This window comes from Sceloporus undulatus, chromosome 2, assembly GCF_019175285.1.
Source record: "Sceloporus undulatus isolate JIND9_A2432 ecotype Alabama chromosome 2, SceUnd_v1.1, whole genome shotgun sequence".
In the NCBI taxonomy this organism is placed as follows: Eukaryota; Metazoa; Chordata; class Lepidosauria; order Squamata; family Phrynosomatidae; genus Sceloporus; species Sceloporus undulatus.
The window spans coordinates 58,666,896-58,688,660 of record NC_056523.1 but is presented as its reverse complement, the minus strand read 5'-3'; the positions used below and the strand labels follow the sequence as shown (position 1 = coordinate 58,688,660).

Below are 21,765 nucleotides of genomic sequence, written 5' to 3'. Positions count from 1 at the left end.
TTTAATAGTCTGCAGTGGGTCCAGGAGGAGTGGGGAAAAGGACTCTGTCCCCTCTGGAGCTACATGTACCTAATTTAAGCTAACAAAAATAAAGAGAAGTCCTTTATCTTGATCAATGTCTGATACTTTTTCAGTCTGCCAAAATCAGGCTTCATGTGTAATCTCAAGATAAGCATTTCAATTAATGTCTTGTGGACCTTGAGCAGTTTATAATCTCAAGAGTGGGACAGAACGCTTCTGTTAATACAGACAAACAATAACCTCAAAATAGTATTTTATTATTCATTTAGGGGCAAAACAGATGACCCTGAAGGGGTGGCTTGAAGCTGCCCCTTCCAAAGACAGATTGGGCCCACGACAACCACACGCCACAGCCCCAACCCACCTTCAACCTGGCCAAAAATTGAGAGCCAAAGAGCCGCTTCATTTCAACCAGCAAAATCCAGCTTTTCCCACCCCTCCACAGCCGGAAGCTGGCTTTAAGACATGCTGCCAGCATGCAGCATATAAACGCCATGCCACCAGAGCACCTTGAAGCCGCCCACTTGTAAATGGCCAGGGGAGCTTCAGGACATGTGGTGTATAAACGCCATGCTCTGAAACTGCCCAGATGGCAGCACAAAAGGGCCATCTGTTTTGGCCCTTAGTCATCATTTAATAACCCTTTCAAACTAAACATCCATTAAGTTTCATAATTATTTTCATTTTCTTTTGAATGTAAATGTTCACATTAAGAGATCTTTTTACTCATATCAATGCGTTCAAATCAATTGTATCTCATATATGATAGTGTTTTTAATCACATTCCAGTTTCTGTCACCCAAACACCACTTTGCACTTCCAGCTATGTCCTGTGAACATTGTTCTCTACTTCAGCATTGTAAGAAATACTGCTGTATTATTAACTTTCCCCTCTTTTCTTTCTTCAAAACTGGTATGAAATCCCATCTTTCCAGAAGACACGGATTGCTAGTGACCTTACCAAATCTGCTCCTGGCCTGCTAAGAAATGTAAATAGAAGTGTAGACAGATACTTCTTTCTTTGGCGCAACACACAAGCATGAACTGCGTTTCATTGTTTTGGTCTTACAGTTTTATATGTTTTGCCATTGTTTCAAGGTCAATGTAAAATGCATTTGAGAGAAAACAATCTATGAGTAATGTACCTTTCCAGCTCAGCAATTTTCTTATCTTTGTCGTTTTTTTCATTTTCTACTTCCTTGAGGATTTCTAGAAGCCTGTCGACTTCAGCTTGAGCCTTGCCACATTCTTCTCTATAGTAGACTGCCTCTTTATCAAGCTGCTTCATCCTGTCTGCAAATTCAGGGTTCATTCGTGCTTCTTCTTCAGCTTCATGAGCCTATTAAATTTTAAGAAAACAAACCACCAACATTTCAGATAACTTGTAAACATTGTTCTACAGACTCAATCCCAGATTCAATATGATGAAAGGATTTATGGGTATCCTGTTAGTTGGCCAATCTTTTCATGATTTGCATAACTGGGCAATGGGGGGAAATGCCTTCTCAAGAACTATGGGATGGAAAACCATAATCTCCTGCTTTAGAAAATAGCTTTTGAGGTTTTGAAGAGTACAATTCTTACTATTATTCAGAAAATAATGAAGAACTTAATGTCAGCTAGCATTTCATAGGGTTTACTTTAATAGTTTAAGGCAAACTATTCTAGGGAAGATAAAGATATATTCAACATACAGTTTTACCCCAAATCCTTTTTTATTTTTATTTTTTTCATACTGCAAATACTTAACCTGAAACATAAGAAGAAACAAGCCCTTTGGTGAAACAGCACAAATAAATATACCTGGCAAACACATGCATGGGTGGGTGGTCAGTTCACAAACAAGAAAGAATGTGATGAATACAACAGAAAAAACAAGAGTGCAAAGTCCAGTCCTGCTCCCATTAAAACTAATGGTGAGACTCCATTAATGTCAATAAGAGCAGGAATGGGCCAAAGTGTTTAAAACGTTAGACTGAAATAATCACACACAGATGTAAACAAGAATGCACTGCAATGCTTAGCCTACCCCTTGTTTCCCATTATTCCTAATTGGCATCTTCAAAGAGCAGGCAGGGAGAAAACAAGTAGTTTAACGGCAGTGCACATTAAACACACATAATTCAGAGAACACTTCTTCAATATACACAAATGCATTTTAAAAGATTGTGGACACTCTGAAAAGTTGCATGTCCTTCTGTAATATTTAACAATACAGAACAGATGCTGGCATTATTTCTTTTTATACACACATACATATTTATTATTTCAAGGAATGTAATGTAAGCAAGTAATGAAACATCTGTAGGTTAAAAATGAAACAAAAATGAGATTAAAAAGTAACACTCATGTCTACTTCTAGAAAGTGGACAATCTTTGCAATGGTTTGATCACTTTTGTTTTTCTACAAGTCTTGAACTGAAGTAAAACATTTTTAATGATGAAGAAATGTGTGAAAAATCAGGTGACTGAAAAACTGACAGCTGACTGGGTTTTTTTCTGCATGTAACATATCATTTAAGCATGAGGATGATCAAGAAAAGGGTTTTGTTTGAATGGACTTTTTTATTCCCAGAGAAAGATCTATGGCTACTTGACATGTAATAAATTTCCTACATGGATTTATAAAAAAAATACATGCAGATCACAAGTGTATCATATCATTCACAGCGAAACACACTAGTGTGGGATTTGTCACACCTGATAATGTGTGACAGTGTAAGCGATTTGCCGGGTCTCTTTTTCTGATGTGGAAATGTTAGACATATAGGAAATTTGCCATGTTTGAAGCAGCCCTTGATTTAAACATGTGAGAGGATAATTTTCTACCCATGTAAAATGCATTATATACTAGATAGATTAGATAGATAGATAGATAGATAGATAGATAGATAGATAGATAGATAGAGTACAATTTGTTCAGGGTTCCCACTGTGCAGTCTCCATTAATTTCAATGGTATCTTATCTTCTATCTAGCACCTGATGGATTGTGCCCATAATGTACAAATAAATTCTATTTAAATAAATTAGTACCTTTAAGATATTGGTTAAAGGGTATGTAAATGGAGCCCTTGATCTTTTCATGAAGGTTAGAATCCATAGACTCCCAAGCACCTCAGAAAGTTCATTGCAGCTTGCCCAATTTACTCCTGAATGAGAAGCTATACAGAAGAGGATTCCTTGATTCAGCTGTAAATTTTGAAGTCTTCATGGATGGTGATGAGAAGATGGTTTTTGGACTTACAGTAGGTTGAGGTTCTCCTTATGCCACCCACACTCTGCAGTCTAAAAGCCATTGATGCATAGAGCCTGGCTTATATTATTATCTGCTATGGGACAGCAAATGACTTTTCTCCACTCCCACAGCCAGCAACAGAAAAGCCAACCATTTCAGACAATTTACCAGCACACAAATCTAATGTGCTAAAAGAATAATGCAACAATATCATTTGCTGAGATGATCCTGCATTCACCTTGTTCCTTCAGGGCCTGAATTCCTCATATTATTTTTGGTAAAACAGTTTTGATCATGCCTCCCTAAGGCCATATTTACAGACAGTCCCTTGCAAAAGTATTCATGTCTGCAATGCATGTATTGTTGTATTATGACCTGGAATTCATATGGATTGAACTACCACAACTACAACTTGATATATACAAGTGATCAATACCACAAATGAGCAAAATATTTTTATTGTGGTGCAGAAGTGGAAAAAACACCTGGCATTGGTTGGCTCCCTAAGTATTCATGCCTATTTGCTGCGACATGCCTAAGAAGTTCTAGTGTAAGTTACTGACTCTAAAAGGCACAGAAATAGTTGAATGGAGTCCACTTGTGTGCAATTCTAGTGCTATATGATCTCAGATTAAATATATCTTTTTCTGGAAGGCCCCAGACTTTTTAATCTAATTTTAATCTAATTGTGATAGTGTTTTAAAAAAACAAACATTATCACAAACACCAAGCAGCTATTGGAATAAAGTTTTGCACAACCATCGATCTAGGGATAGAAAGAAAATTTACCATTATTCTTCTCCTGAAAAATTGGCTCTCTGACACTCAGAAAACCTGGTTGAGAACAATAACACAGTGGTGAGAATTTTGCAGTTTTTCACTCAGTGTGAAATTTTGCAGATCCTAACGGGTTTTAAATTATTTTGAATAGAAATTCTGATATTATGTGCAAACACCAGTTTTGATCCACAATTCAGATATTCTGGGCTTTGTGGGCTCCATCCATGCCTCAGCTCCTGGACTTAAGGAGGAGTCTTGTCTCCGCCCCCCCCCCCTTTTTTTCTCCATATAATTTATATTGTTTTTTAGGATTGGGATGGGGGGTTGAGAATGGAGATTATTTTCTTTTTACTTGTTTTGCTCTATTAATTGTTATGTATTTTGCTTTGTTAATTCTATTGTTGCTATAATTGCTATGTATTTTTGTTGCTAGAATTGCTATGTATTTGTGTTATTTACTGCTATTGTTAATTGCTATTTTATTTTATTGTTATTGTTTAATGTATTGCCATGTTACATTTGTTTTTTAATTCATGTTTATTGTTATTGCCTTGTATTATCCCCTCTGTTGTAAGCCACCCGGATTTTCAGTGATTGGGCAGCATATAAATAAATCCTATTATTATTATTATTATTATTATTATTATTTGTGGAATCATGGCAAGAAGAAATCCATATCAAAATCAATTTGACATTTACAAAAAGGCATGTGAGAAGCACACTTGAAAAATGGTTTTCTAGATGAGTAAAACCAAAACTGTATTTTAGCTTTGTTGAAATGCTATGTGTGGTGCAATGCCTACACTACTCTTTGTTCTCATAACACTATCCAAATGGTTAAGCATATTCGTGGCAGCAATGTGCTGTGAGGCTGATTTTCTTTTTGGAGGGATTGGGAATTGGTTAGGATTGAAACAAGATAATGGAACTGAATACTGTATAGGACAATTCTAGAGGAAAACTTGTTTCAGTCTGCAAGGACCTTGAGAAAGGTAAAAATTTTCACTTCACAATCTGCCTAGTTTGACAGAAGGAAGAAAATTGTCACTTACCAAAATGAATAAGTGAACACAGTGCATCCCTACCCAACAGAGACTTAACCAAGAAAACTAACAGCTGTAACCACTGCAAAATTTTGTGCCACAACAAAAAATCTGAACCTTCACACAGCTTGTGATAACATTAAATGGTAACAACAAATCTATTTCAATTCCAGGTCATAACACCACAAAATATGGAAAGAAGAAAGGCAGGGGTGAATGCATCGCAAGGCCAAGTTGTAGAGGTTGCACATCAAGTTTTCCTTAAAGAATCCTGAAAATTGATATTTGGTGTATAAGCTGAGAAAGAATTGGTTCAAGAAAGCTGAAACACTGTGGTCCATTCAACAGTTGAGATGTTGCAGAGTAGGACTAAATAATGATCCCAATTACCAGACTTATATTTTTTTAAGAAGGAAATATATGAATGTGAAAGGATGATGAAGTACTACATGGTGTTCAAAATGACATCTAAGTTGATTTTCTAAAATTGAATTAAAATATGTTGAACAAACAAACTCAGAGCATGTAAATAAACAGTTTAAAAAACTAGTTACTTGTAATCGCGTATAATAATTACTTGTAACTTGGGGGAGCCCCTCCAATCATTGTGTAACTTTTCAGTACCTTTACTGTTATGCATATATGGCCCTATGTAATGACAGAAGAGGAATATCACATGGTTCAAGTGAAGGTTTGTGCTCTCATCTCTTTCTCTGCTATGAGTTTTGAGATGACATTATTTTGTACCCCAAGTAGCATTTATATATCTTTTAAAAGTAAGTAAAAGTACACATCCTTCTTACTTTTGAGAAATGGGAAAGAGTTCCTTTTTTCACATTGCAACTATAATGGCAACTAATGAGGGGGGGTGGAGGGGAGACTGTGAAGAATAAATTACCCTCCTTTAGACTGCTATTTTATTTTAGGTTTCACATAGGAGTTTTCATGAACAAAATCTATTCCACTGAATACATTTTTGAGGGGTTCTTTAGCCCAAAATAGCTATTGTGCATATAGACATAAAGTCCGCCTGCCCCAACAGTGGGTTTGCCATCTATGAATGGTCCAGGCCCATGGTCCCACCTACTTCCAATAATTTCCATCCACAATCTTCTTCATTTTTTCAGAGCCACTTCAGCCTTGCAGTGCTTCAAGACCCAAGGGATACCAAAGGCCTGCTAAATTTCAATTGCTTTTGCCACCTCTAGTGGGTTAAAGCAGGAGAACAGCATTATCAATTCTGAATCACAACCCACAGCATATTATATCTCATGTGACTTGATTATTAACAAATATTTATGGAACGGTGAGTGTAGCCTGGACTTAAAGGTCCTACAAATTTTATATAAACCAAGTGTGCATAAAGAATGACCCCTTCAGCCGCATGCAGCCTGTTAGGATGTTTTTGCAGCTATTCACCTCTCCATTTTCCCCAGACTGTACTTTTATTGCTCAGAATAGAAAAATGAATTGCCTATAACTCTTGGAAGCGTCAGGAGAAGCAACACACCTTTTAAGTAAGTTCTAGCCTTTCCCCGCCACTGTTTTAACATTTATTCAGCCATGTTTTTCAAAATGAGAATTGGATGTCCAGCTATCTCTGGGTTCTTGGCAGTTAATGTAGCCCTGGAGGATCCTGGGGCAAACAACTGAAACTGTACCTTTTGAATAAACCTGTTTCAGTTGCCTCTTCCTGCTACAGAGCACGGGATTTGCATCATCTAGTAAATCCAGGCCTTGCAATCACAGATGATGAACTGTCACAAGTAATACTATTTTCTAATAACTCAAAGGAGAATTTCATACGCCACTATTGCATGAAGACATGGATTGCTTGTTGCATTTAAAATCTGGAACCAGAGATTTACAAATTCATACTGAAAAATACCTTCATGGGACAATACTTTAAACAGAGTACACTAATTATACAGTAAATCCCAGTATCAGAAGCTTACTAGTGAATATTTCTGAATAACGTTTGGTTCACGCACAAGCAATAATGATCTTTGAATTTTTTCAGAATCTTAGAAAAAGCTATGGATTGCCTGCATTGCACACTGCAGAAATAATTCAGGTTGACACCACTTTAACTTCCTTGGATTGGTGCTATGGAATACTGGGAATTGTAGTTTGTTGTGGCACCAGAGCACTCTGACAGAAAAAGCTAAATGTCTCACAAAACTATAGTTCCCAGAATTCCACAGCATTGAACCATGATAGTTAAAGTAATGTGAACCTGGATTATTTTTGCAGCGTGGATGCAGCTTATCTCAACAAAGGATTTCATTAGCAGAAGTACAAAAACAAACTGGCTGGTTATCATTACAGAACCAGCCTTATAAGTGGTGTACCTAGTATATCTGACATCTGGTGTGGATCTTGGCACACATGCCTCCTTTCTTCAGCAGCCTTTTCAGGTCTGGTGGAGCTGCTGGCTGGGCACCAAAATTCACTTTTCCAAAAAGCAAGCAGTGCTGCCAGACTCAGAAGGCACCCTTTCCCACCAGCAAACTGGGTGACACCCCCCTCTGAGGAATAACACATTGCGGTCTGCACCCTTCACCCCCTCATCATGACCCTGCATATAGACATACTACATACACCAGTATTACACTGTTTTGCTGAATATAAAGAAACAGAAAAATGTGATTATTTGTAAGCATGCTCCAAGCACCCTTCTTAAAGATTTTGCCACTAGTACATATATAAATATGAGCAATACACGTCGACTGAAATGAGCCAAAGTATCAATCACTATAACAGTTAATAAATTAAAATGCGACAGTAGAAAGGTGCATGCAAGAAAAATACTTTCCTTAGATCCTTCAAATTTTATTGATCAACAATATGAAATTGAGATTATTTTAAAATTCAGATTAAATTATCAGTCAATTCTTCTTCCTTGGTATTTTTAAAATGTTTAATTTAGAAGCAGTATGCTGCTAATTTTATTATTGCTTAATGTCTACAAAGCAGTTTGGAACCCTATTAAATAGATAGCACTGTGTGCAGAAAAATGTAGAACAAAAATGTTTTTGGAAAGAAAGAATGGTCTTGGGGCAAATTTAAGAATACTAAAGAATACTATGCAAGTTCCAAATGCTACAGTCTCTTTTAAGGACTGTGTTGTCCCATATGAGCCACCCCAAAATATGGGATCCTCATTGGAAACCCTGTACTACCAATCCAGAAAGCTAGGTTGGTGAACATGCAAGACAGGGCTTTCTCTGTAGTGGCACCATGGGTCATGGAACTCCCTCCCAATGAAGTCCGGCTGGGAGTGTTTTGATTGTTTATGCTATCAAAACCTTTTTTAAAAAATTGTTTTAATCTATTTTTTAAATCTGCTGTACATCACTTTGGGAGCTCTAGTAGCTGAGTGGTGGCTTAAGAATAGGCTATAATTATAATACAATAAATATGAAAATCAGAAGATATTACTGTACAACATTCTCATAGTCCTGACTAAGAAAAAAGTATCAGATTCCTTTTCCAACATTTTCTTTTCACCACAGGAACTATAATGCCATATTTCCAATTTCAACTTCATACCTGGATGAATTTAAGCAGCAGTTTGAAATTATCATTAGGAAATGTTGCTATAAAAGCATGAGTGTTTTTTTTTTCCCTCCTTGAAATCAAATCTGTCCTACATTGGCTTCAATCTATATCCATACTAATCCATACCTAGATTTAAATCAGTATAGTAGTTTTGGCTTAAATTGACTGAAACCCATTTACAAAGGCATAATTGGGGTTTTGGACAATGACTTTCAGCAGAAAAAATGGTCTAGGGCCCATTCTCAAAAGAGATGAAGGATTTAGCCTTAGATTTATGCAAATGCACATAGGCTGCACATAGAATCACTACATTCTGTATGTAACTGACTCTGGCCACCTTCCACCACATAAAATGATTGTGAAGTGGAATTTATGCATCCTATCCCCTGGTTCTTTGTGTAAAGGTGGGTGTGCAAGCCTGAGGGTTGTTCCTATGATTCTACATATGTATATACTCTGGACTGCTGGGAGGATGTTTATTAGAACTTTCTCTTACCTTTGGTACAGGAGTTACAAATACATTACAGAAGATTATTTTTAAGAAAGATTCTTTGTATGAAATAAGAGTACGAAAAATCTTTCACGTGGATTAAATTGGTGCCCAAAAACTGCTGTATAGTTCATTTCAAACCATGCATGGTTGCACACACACTCAAGATGACAATGAAGTGTTGAATGGGGAATGAAGCTGAGGAGAATCAAAACCCATTTACTATCCACCCAAAATTATCTTGCTCTAAATGCATTTGTTGAGTCAAAGCACAAGATACATTTTTTTTAATAATTAAAAAGATTTGGTGGATAGCAAATGAAATCCATTTACCCACTCAATATGTACACCAAAGGAGGAATATCTTTTGGTTTTGTATAAGAGCATGAGACACCCTGAATACCAAATATAACTGCAGAATTACCAAAAGGTAATTCAGAATGCAATTATTCTGAATGAATAAATGTGTGATATGTTTTTATGAGACCTATTCTTTCCTCATAGCACTGGAATTGGTGAAATTCAAATAACAGGACTATAGCCTCATTAAAGACACAAATCTTGCTTAGAGAAATGCCACACCTTCAAAATGAAATTACAAAATATTAATACTATATAATTAAAAAACATAGGTCATTACAACACAATTTTATCATCATTTCTATATTTAAGAGGTACAAGAATGTTCATGATTCATATAAATCTGTCACTAAAAATGTTTCATTTGTATAATATCTAGAGAAATTATTCTTGCTGCTCCTCAAACAGCTTACAATGTCTGTAAAATTATCTAAGTGGATTAGTTTATACGAGGGATCCTTTCTTGCGTTAGGCAACTGCTGAAGCAGTCTCTTGCCTACACCCTAATAAAATGAGTGGAGATGCATCCACATTGAAGAACTGAACTAGTTTGACATGATTTTAACTGCCATGGCCCTATCCTACAGAATCCTACGTGAAGAATTTATACTTTGGTGAGGCATCAAAGCTCTTTGACAGATCAAGCTGAACTACAAATCCCAGTGTCAAACTGCTTTAATTCTGCAGTGTGGATGCACCATTAGTCTTTAGGCTGGCACAGAACTGTTTTTTACATTGTTGAATATGTGGAACTGAAACTAAAATATTTAAAATGAAAACAGCAATATTATACTTTCCTACGTTAAAAGGCAGATTGAATTATGAATTTTTATTATTTTACCTTCAGGCAGAAATCTCATGTACAGGCACAAGGGACAAAATCCTGCTAATATCATGTGGACTGCACTGTAACAGACTAAACACTGAACCTTATGGCCCAAATCCAATTGTCAGTTCCAACTAAAGTGGATCCATTAAATCAATAGACTTTCATAAGTGCTGATTCACAAGTTCCCATTGATTCAGTGTCTATACTAGTTAGCAATAACAATTGAATTTAGGGCCTTATCTTTGTTATTTTTAAGTAAAAACTTACAGTTAAATGATTACAAAAAAAAAACCCTTACGATAACATTTTTGAAAAGTAGGCAATACATACTTAATATGGGTTAGAGATATTCTGAAAAGACATTCTAAAGCATAGTTTTAATTTGAAGGATCCAGCAAAGTACCCTATGAGCATAGCTTTAAAATAACAACAAAGCCTGATATCTGCATGCTTTTTTAGAGTTAAGTAGTTGAGGACTTGAAGGCACTTCAAATTTGAATGCAAATCTCATTTATCCAATTTCTGATAAGCAGCGTTTCCCTATTTATTTATTTTTAAAGAAAGGGCCTTAAAATCCACAAAATCATGTCTTGTAACATAATACAAATGAGATCATAATAGTTTTGCAAAGCTCCACAGTGGAAGTGTACAACAATGGTGGTGGGAAATGGATCCTCATGCTTTCATATGTTACAGCGGAGACTTTCTGAAATGACTTACTGGATTGTACATCTGATTGAACAATTGTTCAGCTTGCTACATTGCAAAGTTGGGAAGGAATGAAGCACAGACAAGAAAAGAAGGAAAGAGCCAGGAAAAGAGTATTAGGTCAGCAAATCCAGCACATTTGCACAGAAGAACTTGGAATTCTAAAAAGGAGTAGAAATTTAAGTTTCTAAACATTCTTTCGTGAAAGTGAGAGGCACTGGGGAAAAATAAATGTTGACTTTGGCTCCTAAAAAAGAATAGCTGGAGTAAGGAATCTAGGTTTGTGTTACTTTGCCTTTCTAAAATGAAATAACCCATGGAATACAGAAAGCTGTCCACTTTTGATGATACATTAAGTGTTGGTCTCTAACAATGAATTACTAGACATGCTCTTAGCCAAGGCTGCAATTTATCACCAAAGCTTCAAAGATGGTAATAATAAAAGATTAATTAAACTTTATCATTAAATTTATAGCCTTCCTTTCATATTAATACAAAATTGCATTTCAGTTTTATTATGCTGAAAGGTATAGTTCGGCAAAGTATAGTTTGGCAAACTGGTGAGGAAATCTAAGGAGTGGCAAACAAACAAAAGTCATAGCAAAGGGCAATATAAAGGAGAATAAAGCAAACTATCCTGGAAATTGTAAATCCCTTAAACTACACCAGTCACCCTGACATTCTACCACTCCGTAAAACTCAACAAGGACATACTGCTGAGTTGAATAGGTTGCCCTATGATTGAAAAACCATAAGTGCCTGTCAAGGGAATTTGCTGACACCACTCCAGGAGTAACAGATTATGGTTTGTAACAGGACTAACAGATTATGCCTTGTAAAGAAGTAAATAGACTTCCTGATACTACATCTAAAGCAGTGATGGAAAACAATCAACATTTTCAAGATTATTGGAATAACAGTGCAAAAATATTTTCTCTACTATATTCTCATATACTTTAAATTATCTGTGTTTTATGGTCAAGATCCAAGAGTCTTATGTAGGTGCCTACCTGGATTTCAAAAAGAAATCCAGATTTCTTTTTAAGATGCAGTTGTTGGTGGTGTTTTACTGCCTCTGCCTTCAGAGGGTCCTTTTAGAGCTACTGCTCATAGTTTCAGATTCGCTCTTCAGATTCCAAAGGGAAGGGAGGCCCCAGTACAATGAAGCTCTTCCCAGGCCCACACTGGGGCTCACCATTACTAATCCAGTCCAATATTTAGCTGCACAGTTTTATTACATCAAACAATGAGAAATTAACTTCTTGTGTATTGCCCTTCTCTCTTATAATGAAGCAGAAATATAGTGGTATAACTTCAATGCTGCTAGCATTAGAACTTTCTTCAAAATCTGAACAAATCTGGATTTTGGTAAGATTTACTGTTTTACCCATTTATTCAGTAGCTCAACAATATATAAACAAAATAAACAGTAGAAAACAAATGAAAGTGGTAAGAAAAAAACTTATTTACAACTATAGGTACAGCGCATCTTTCCTTGATTAGAAGGAAGAAAATATCATAAGTACTGTATTTTCAGACACCATTTCAAACTATCTTCAAATATTTTCACTATGTTTGTTCAATGATACCTTACATGCAACTTACAAAAGCAATCTTTTTTTAAAAAAAACAATTTTTTAAAATGTGTTTTATTTGGAATTCCTTTCCCAACTTTTAACAAATATTGCAGTCCTGCCATTCACATAGTCCTGTCATTTCATTCCTATCACTCAGACAATTCAACTTGATGATCCATCTCTATAATTGAAAGCAAAAGTTTTGAAAACAATGTATATAGGAGTGAAGATATTTTACACCTATCTCACTTTCATTATCAGCCAAATAAACTAACCATGATAATAATAAAAAGATTAAAAGCTTAATTCTAAAGCCTGCAGATCTGACATATGGCCATTTTGCAAATAATATTTTGAGTTTTTGCAGCAATTAAAGAATGTTACCAAATGAAACTAAAAATATTACTTGGAGTCTGTTATTAGTAGCAACTCAATCCCTCCCCCTTCCTGATAAAGAGTAGTAGCATTTGATTTACTCACAAATCAGGAAATAAATGCTGCATTTATTATATAAGTAAACAAAGCTTTTATTTTTGCTATTATTATGTGCCTTCAAGTAATTTCTGACTTACAGTGACCCTAAGGTGAACCTATCTCAAGGTTTTCTTGGCAAGATTTGTTCAGAGGGGGTTTGCCACTGCCTTCCTGTGAAGCAGAGAGTGTGTGACATATCCAAGGTCATGTGACATGTCTAAACGTTGTTGTTGTAAATGGGTTGACATGGCTGAGTGGTGATTCAAACCCTTGTCTCCAGGATCCTAGTCCAACAAACCACTACACCATGCTAGGTCTCCAATGTTTTACCACTTTCCTTTGTTGTCGTTTTTAATTCACATGCTTCTTTAATGCGTTAAAAAGAGATCTAGGATTTTAAATCCACTTATTTTTCTATGAAATTATTCGTTTATATATCTAATTATTAAACATTGCCCTTGAATTTAAAGTTATTTTTAGTAGTTGTGATTATGATGCTGTGAGATAGGCCCATTCTGCACGGGAGTAAACTACGTCCCCAGGACGTACTAGGGTTAGGAAAGGGCATGCTTTACACACGCCCCTAACCCTAGTACGTCCTGAGGACATACAAAATGGCGGCATCAGTTCTACACGGGCGCTGGCATCTTGACGTAGCAGCCGCTTAGCGTCTGCATGTTGTGCGGCACTAATGACGCCGCAAGTGTGCCATTGGTGCCTTGCAGCGCCATTAGCACACTGCAACAAAAAGCGCCATTTTGGCGCTTCTTTTTTGCGGTGCCAGGGAGCCTTGCAGTTTGGCCGCTGGGGCTCTCAGCGCCACTAATGGCGGCGGCAGCAGACCACCGCTTTCAAGCAGTCTGTAACGCGCCATAGATACCAAACTGCTTACCTTAAAAAAAAGGCTAAACTTTTTGCACTTTTGAATTAATAGTATTCACAGGATCATTACCAAGAACAAAAACTACTGGACAACAGACCATTGTTGTAGAGGTTTTTTTAAACCCTAAAACAAAACAAAAAACTAATTTGCATTTTAAAAACTGAGAATAATTTTATCTGCATAACACCGCTTTTTCAAATGGCTGATGCTGGGCACTCTTAAATTGCATTAAATTGGCCGGCAACAAAATGAAATTGGATATCCAACTTCTGGAATGCCATTTGTGTTGTGTGAAAGAAGTGAATTCTGAAGATACTAAATCTCTACAAGCTTATTGTATGTTACCCTCATTATAACTGGTTTTATCTCAATTTACAGTCAGATGAGGACTTGTCTTGGATTGCATCTTGATCTTTATTGCTACCCTTTTTAAAAAAAATTATAATCACATCAAGTGTCATTCAGGCCATACCAATGCCTGACCTTTGCTCCCCATGTTTCTGTAAAGTTGCATTAGGCTGCATATACTATATATATCCTTTTGTTCGTGTAGTGTGCACAGAATCTTGCACTGTATCCTTGTAGAAATTAATGTTATGTTTTCAGTCATTAATCATTTTATAAATGCCTGTCTACAATGATGTGTGAACCATGTGGCAAACTGAAGCATTCTAAAGTTACCCTTTTGATTAAAGTTAAACTTGCTCAACTTTGGCTACACTGTGCTCTCAGTTAAATGATCTATTGGCAACACAATCCTATTTACAACGTGTGGAAGGCAAACATGATGTTTAAACCAAGATGTATGTTATGAGTTTGTGTTTCAACAATGAGCACACACAGTACTAACTGACATAGGAAAGAGAAATGGTGTATGATAAAATGTATTAACATGGTTCCAAAATCATTGGTGATAAAATATTAGACTACATGCAATTAAATATGATGTACATCCCCAAAAACGTTTGTATACATATTTAGATGGTTTTCTTGTTGAACATCCGCTAATGACAAATCATCATCGTCATCATGGCTGCATGTTATTTAAGCTGTCAAACAAAAACTTTTTAGATTTCAACGTTTGAATCAAACACATATTTTCATTAGTTTTAATAGATAAACTACAAAGTGCATTATGAACATTTCCATCTATTAACAGTAATTGGGATTTGAAATTAGCAGGCAACATCTTTAATTGCAGAAATGCAAGCATGCAAGAGCTGTTGTTAGGCAGTATTTACCTTTTTGAGCTGTGCTTCTAGCTTACTACACTCCTCCTTCTTTTGTTCTATGGCTATTTCTAAAGACTTTAACTTGGAGTCTCTTTTCAGCCCTGCTGAAGCCAATGATGATGCATGTTCTTTGAGGTCAATTAAGCTAGACTAAAAAGATATATATAAAAGAGACAATTGAAAGAGAAGGTTACCAGAAAACACTAAATTGATTTTAACCCCTAGTAAGCCTTTCATAGCAGACTTGACAACTGTGCAGAACTACAATGCTTCCAGGAATATCTGCACTGACATTTCAGAGTTCAGAATTAGTAACACTTACTGTGTTCCACCCTTGGTGCAAACATATGTTTATATAGGAATAGATCACAACATCTATCAGGCATGTGTACTGTCCTGCTTCTGGTCTAACAAAATGTAAACAAGTGATCAGTGACAGCATACAGATATTCATATGAGTACATATTTGGAAACTTTCTAAATTGTTGCCTCATGTTGCCTTTTTCCAAGGGTGTTTAGTTTGTGATCCCGTTTTTCCAAACATGCAACGTCCTCAGCAAAGTAACAGCCAGCATGTTCTTGTTCTACTGTCTGCAACCTTCTCACTCAAAATATGGTTATTATTACTCTAATTTTCTGGGTAGCATCTACTGTCTATCATGTCAGGTGATTCTGTTCAAACCTAGATGGCACCAACAGCCATTTTTGTTCTGTGGATTCTGCAATCTCACAGTATTAAATCCAGCTAGGCTCTCCTACCATGGTTCATATGTGCTGAAATGAAAGGGCACAGAGTTGTTAGAGGGAGAATATAATATCTTGGGGCAACAAGGGGCAGGTTATTGTCAAGTCTAGCCTGTGATTTTAGTTTCAGGATTTCTGCAGAGTTTTTTTCTCTCTGCAGAATCCAGTGGGTAATATACCATATGACCCAATGTCATCATACAAAGCATTTCTTCATCCGATGTCACAAAACTAGCTTTTAAGGAAATGGTAGGGACAATGCTCAGTTTGACTATGTCTCACCAAACAATGAATTATTGCACTGAGCTTTTATTAGTAAAAGGTGAGAAAGAAATATGAAGCAGTGGTGGCAGTTCTTTTTTTCCTGTAACGTCCTGACTCCAAAGCCACAATTTAGGCTTGTCCTTTTTATTCACCAATTCCTCCCTTTAAAAAAATAATCTAAAGTTTTCTAAAACATATGTCCAAATGAAATATGGGTCAGATGAAAGTCTATCTAGTCCAGTGGCAGCCTGACTGTGGGAGAAGCTAACCAGATGCTGATGGCAAGCCTACTAAGCAAGGCATGAGGGCAATAGTACCATCTTACTTGTGTTCCACAGCAACAGATACTAAGAGGCATATGTCTGCTAATATTAGTAAAGTGAAGACATCATGACTAGTTTTGATTTGATAGAACCATTTCAGTACTCTTCCTGTGTTGTGTGTGTACAGAAATGAAAAGTGTCAGGACAGGCCTGCCCCTTCATAAAACATCAAATAATGTTAGTGCAAGGCAGAGATCTACTTTTCCTCTTCACTATAATTTTTATGCAGAGACAAATCTGAACCCTACCCTGTCAACTGCTTATTTGTATTTATTATTGTTTTTTCTTCAATAGGCCTATTTCTACTTTTTTTATCAGCACCTTTCTTTCTCTCTTCCCAGTGCAACCAACTGAAACCTCAGACTTAAATACAATGTTTTTAAAAATTGCTACAGGGTTGTGGAGTTGCAGATCTATAGCTTTAGGTCAGAAAACAGAAAATTTACGTAGGTCCAGATGTTTGTAATTCTACACGAATTACAAGAAAAATATAATTAGTATTAATAATTGTTACCATTATCATCATCCTTAAACAGAACACACACCTGGAAATACAGCCACAGAGGAACCATGGATTTTGACAATATTAGTTCTCCATCAATAACCATTTCCAGAAATGAGAGAAGAATATAATTTTGATGTTATCACAATTAAGATGAAGAGCTGTCATCATAGTTTTGAGTAGGCCTATTCAAGACTGTGGTACACCTTTACACTTTTATTACTCTTTCTTGGCAACATAACTTTTAATAGAAATTAAGTTTTTTGGACAGTAAGAATATGCAATAACATTCTCAACTATTTTTATCTTCAATTATCGATGTATCATTATAACTTAAGTCATACTTTTCATTTTTTGGTTCACATACAGTATGTTGTCTCAGTCATCTTAAACAACAGCTGGTATTCTAAAGCCCATTTGTACATGATAGGGTGCAATGAGAGTCAAAGGCCTGTTACAGACAGCCAAAATAAAGCTGCTTCGAGTCACAGTGGAGGTATGGTGTTTCAATGATGCATGCGTCCTAAGAGTCCAGAAGTCGCACAAAGCCATGCTCCAGACTGGAGCGTGGCTTCGTGTGGCTTCTGGACTCTTAGGAGCATGCATCATTGAAACACCATACCTCCACTGTGACATGAAGCAGCTTTATTTTGGCTGTCTGTAACAGGCCTTAGAAAAACTCCTTGGCTGAGGATGCTTAGTGAGTTAATGGGATTTGGATCAGGAGCTTCCTGGACATAGCCAGAAGTATTCACCTTTCTATTCTATTTTTCAGTTACTCCATACCCTTCATTCTGTGGATGACATATCACAGGGGAAGAAATGCCATGGCTTGTTGATCTAGCACAAACTACTAAGCTCCTTCCAGCTTGCAGAAACTCTATGGTTTGTCCTTCCCTATCACTCACCTCCAACCTCCAGAAAGGGAGATGGAGCAAGAGGGACATGCAACATATTCATGGACCTCTGCTGACTTGCACCAGGAATTTAATAATATGCATTTTTCCATACACCATAAAAAACACATCAAGAACCCTGTTAAAAAACATAAACTGCCATGAAATGGCTTCCTTTTTGGTGGTTTGTGAGAGGGAAAATAGAATTTTTCACAAAGCATCATTGATTGATTGAACGAAAATGTTATTTTCAGTTTTAAAAAATAGGTTTGCACAATAATTTGGAAAAAAAAAAAACCAGTGCTTGTGTGGGGGTGGGGATACCAAAATAGGGGGGGGGGAAAGTACAGCAGTGTGGTAAGAAACCTTTTTATATTTTTATCTTTAATGTAAAAATAAAGTAAGTGGAGGGTTAACCTCCTTCTTTGCAATTCTATCCTGCATCAACAGAAGAATAGTGTTTCACATCAGATACTAGTACTAATCCATTTTCTTATATCAAGACATCCACTGGAATATCAGTCCAAGTCGTGGGCACTACAGTCAAAAAGAATATTGGCAAACTGAATCTATCCAAAGGAAGGGGTCCACGGCGGTAAAAATGATGGAAATCAAGCCTTATGAAAATGGCTTGGGGAGCGGGTATGTTTAGTTTTGAATTAAAGAAGACTGAGAAGTGAAACAAAGCCATCTAAGTATCTGAAAGGCTGTCATGTGGAAGACAGAGAAACTTGTTTGACAGCAGAAGACGCTGCCTGGGAGAGTGTCTGCCTCTCCTTCTTTGAACGTTGAAAGCAGAAGTTAATGGCCATCCTCAAGAGTACTTGGGGCTGAACAAAAAGGTCCTTGGGGCCCGTTCAGTGCTATGCTTCTATGATCAAGCTGGGTCATTGCCAAAACACCAAGTGGAGAATCAGTGATATCAGCAGTGTGGCCACACCCCTGACTTCAACCAGTTCAGGTGGGGGAGAGAATAGCTTTCTATCCAAAGTTCCCCACCCTGACATACAGAAAAGATAAACCCATTTTTAAAAAAAAATCCAGGTAAACAATGTCTGTATACTAAAACTAAAATAATCAATTGATCCAAGGAAGAAGTGTAGAGAATGGCAACTACTACTAACAAATCTGAAGAAGTCAACATTAAAACGTGTTAAGACACAACATAAGGCCAGAAATGAAAAATGAAAGGTTTTAAAGGCCTGTGAAAATAGAAAAGCCTTTAACGTACTGAATAAAATAGTGAAGTGAGCACCAGACAAACTCTGCTCAGCTGGAAAAGACAGCTGAGAAGACAGATAGTCACTAATGAGAAGTCCCTTTCACTCCTTGCTGTCTAACTCCTTGCCTCTTGAAGAATGATCATCTCAGATGAACTGAAAACTTTGTTAGTGACATATAGAAGAGACACTACTTCAAATACTATGGTCTAAGCCTCAAAGGGTTTAAAGGTCAGGACCTGCTGTTTTGAATTTTGGCCTGACATGGATGAGGAGCGAATGAAAATGGCAAAGTACTGGTGCAATATATCATAAAGCTGCATTCCAGTTAGTACTCGCACCAAATATCCTGCAACTAAATTTTGGACGGCATCCAAAGGTAGCAAGAAGTTAATATGATGTAACAATCTAAACAGGTATAATTAATAGTACAAAGGTTCAAACTGGTTTTAAAAGGCTCAAAGGGTAAAAATAAGGGCAATGAGGTCCCACCACAGTGGGTGGGTGGCTCTTTGTTCCCTCCTGTAGCCTCCAGCACTTCACTGAAACCAACCAAATTCTGCACCAAATAATTTTGGGCCCTTTGGAAACAGTGGAGAAAAGCAGGAAAGGGGGAGGAGGAGTCTGAAAAAATAATCCTATCCTTGAATCCTTTCTTTAGATATAAGTTATTTCATTTGTGAAAGAACATTTTTGAATCCCACCCATTATTTAAAAATATAGAAACATGAAGGCTCAGACAGAGGGGACATCCTTTGGAAGTACAGCATCCCGAATGTATTAATATGCTAGTTTTCAGCTCTAACATTTAATATGAACTATAAAATTCTATATAGCAGTTGAATAACATCATTCAAATATTGAATTAATTGCAAGTACTGACCTCTTTTTCTGTAGCTCTGCTTGTAAAGCATTCACTTTTTCCTTTAGGTCTTTGTTTTCTTTTTTAAAGGATTCAATTTCTTCAATCCTTTCACGGTCATCTCTTTCCCTCGTTCTTTAATCGCTCATAATTCTCTCCTAAAAAGTGAAATATGGCTACATTTTATCATTTTAAGCAGCAACTTAAAATGTGGTTATGTAGAAAACTAAAACTATGTATCATTTTTCAACAGAAAGTCTTGATTTGCTCTCAACGCCAAAATAGCAATATTGGGATCATCTCCAAACAACTGTGCACTCTAGGTCCTGTAGTTCCTAGATATTGTGGTTGCCATTACACAAGAACACCTTCACTTCTTGTGCAAACAAAAAAACAAACAAACAAACAAACAAACAAACAAATAAAAAATAAATAAATAAATAAATAAGAGACAGCATAAGGTGAGCTTGGGTTGGCTGGGTTAAACCTCCCCTGCCCAAGAAAGCCTACTGTGAGAGTTGTTGAGTGAGGGCAGTTGGAAAAGGTGCTTTTTTGGTCTGAGCCAGTAGGCTTACTTGTGTGTGCAACGATGGTCCAAAACACACTGCAGAAAAATCTAGTTTGTTACCACTTAACTCTCCGGCTCAATGCTGGGGAATTCTGAAGAACTATCGTTTTGTGAGACATTTATTCTTCTCGTCAGAGAGCTCTGACACCACAATAATCTACAATCCCAGGATTCCCTAGCCAGGGCAGTTAAAGCAGTCTCAAACGGGATATTTCTGCAGTATGTTTTGGACCAGTGTCAAGTGTTCTATTATAGTTTGGTGACATTGTGCCTGTTGGGTCAGGCTGATCATTTGTGTGAGCTGAGTGGAAATCTGTGCTCATTAACATACCACTGTTCTCTTGTTCATAGCCCCAGGCCCCTGCCTGAGCACATGGCCTTAGGGAAGTGGTGGTTCCGCTGAGAGGAAGTGAGACAGAGAATTGGTGGAAGGAGAAACTAGCAGACACTAGCTCCTGTGTACCTGCAGCCCCAATCCCTGGAGCTCACCTCACAGGTGAACAACCAAAGAGTGTTTTGAGGGCAAGAGCTGATTCTGTTTCACTGCCTATTCAAGACTACCAAATATGGACAGTGAGGAAACGGCTGCACTCGCCTGCAAGGGAAGGAAACAGTATTCTGAAGAGTTAGAATTTTCATCAAGTGCTGGAGATAATAGCTCAAATATTATACAAAGAACAAGGCAAAGAGGATTTGAAAGGATGTCGCATGGAAGAAGCAGAAAACTTGTTTTCTGCTGCTCCAGAGATTAGAACATAGAACACAGGATCAAGATTCAAAATGACCTTGATAGATTGGAAAGCTGGGCCAAGGCAAACAAAATGAATTTCAACATGGAGAAATGTAAGGTACTGCACTTAGGGCGGGAAAATGAAATGTACAGATATAGGATGGGAAACACCTGGCTGAATGAAACTGCATGTGAAAGGGATCTGGGAGTCCAAGTAGACCACAAGTTGAACATGAATCAACAGTGCGATGTGGCAGCTAACAAGGGCAATGCAATTTTAGGCTGCATCAATAGAAGTATAGTGTCTAGCTCACGGGAAGTAATAGTGCCACTCTGTTCTGCTCTGGTCAGGCCCCACCTGGAATGCTGTGTCCAGTTCTGGGCACCACAATTCAAAAAGGATGTGAAGAAACTGGAGTGTGTCCAAAGGAGGGCAACTAATATGGTGGAGGGTCTGGAAAC

General features: G+C 37.0%; 1 protein-coding gene across 1 annotated transcript in view; it reads right to left on the bottom strand.

Annotated features, from left to right (window-relative positions):
- ERC2 (ELKS/RAB6-interacting/CAST family member 2) overlaps positions 1-21,765 on the bottom strand; it is a 765,920-nt gene that overhangs the window by 425,217 nt on the left and 318,938 nt on the right. The window contains 3 exon segments of the mRNA XM_042454903.1: positions 1,167-1,360; positions 15,204-15,344; positions 20,023-20,163. Coding sequence (XP_042310837.1) covers positions 1,167-1,360; positions 15,204-15,344; positions 20,023-20,163 — 476 coding nt within the window.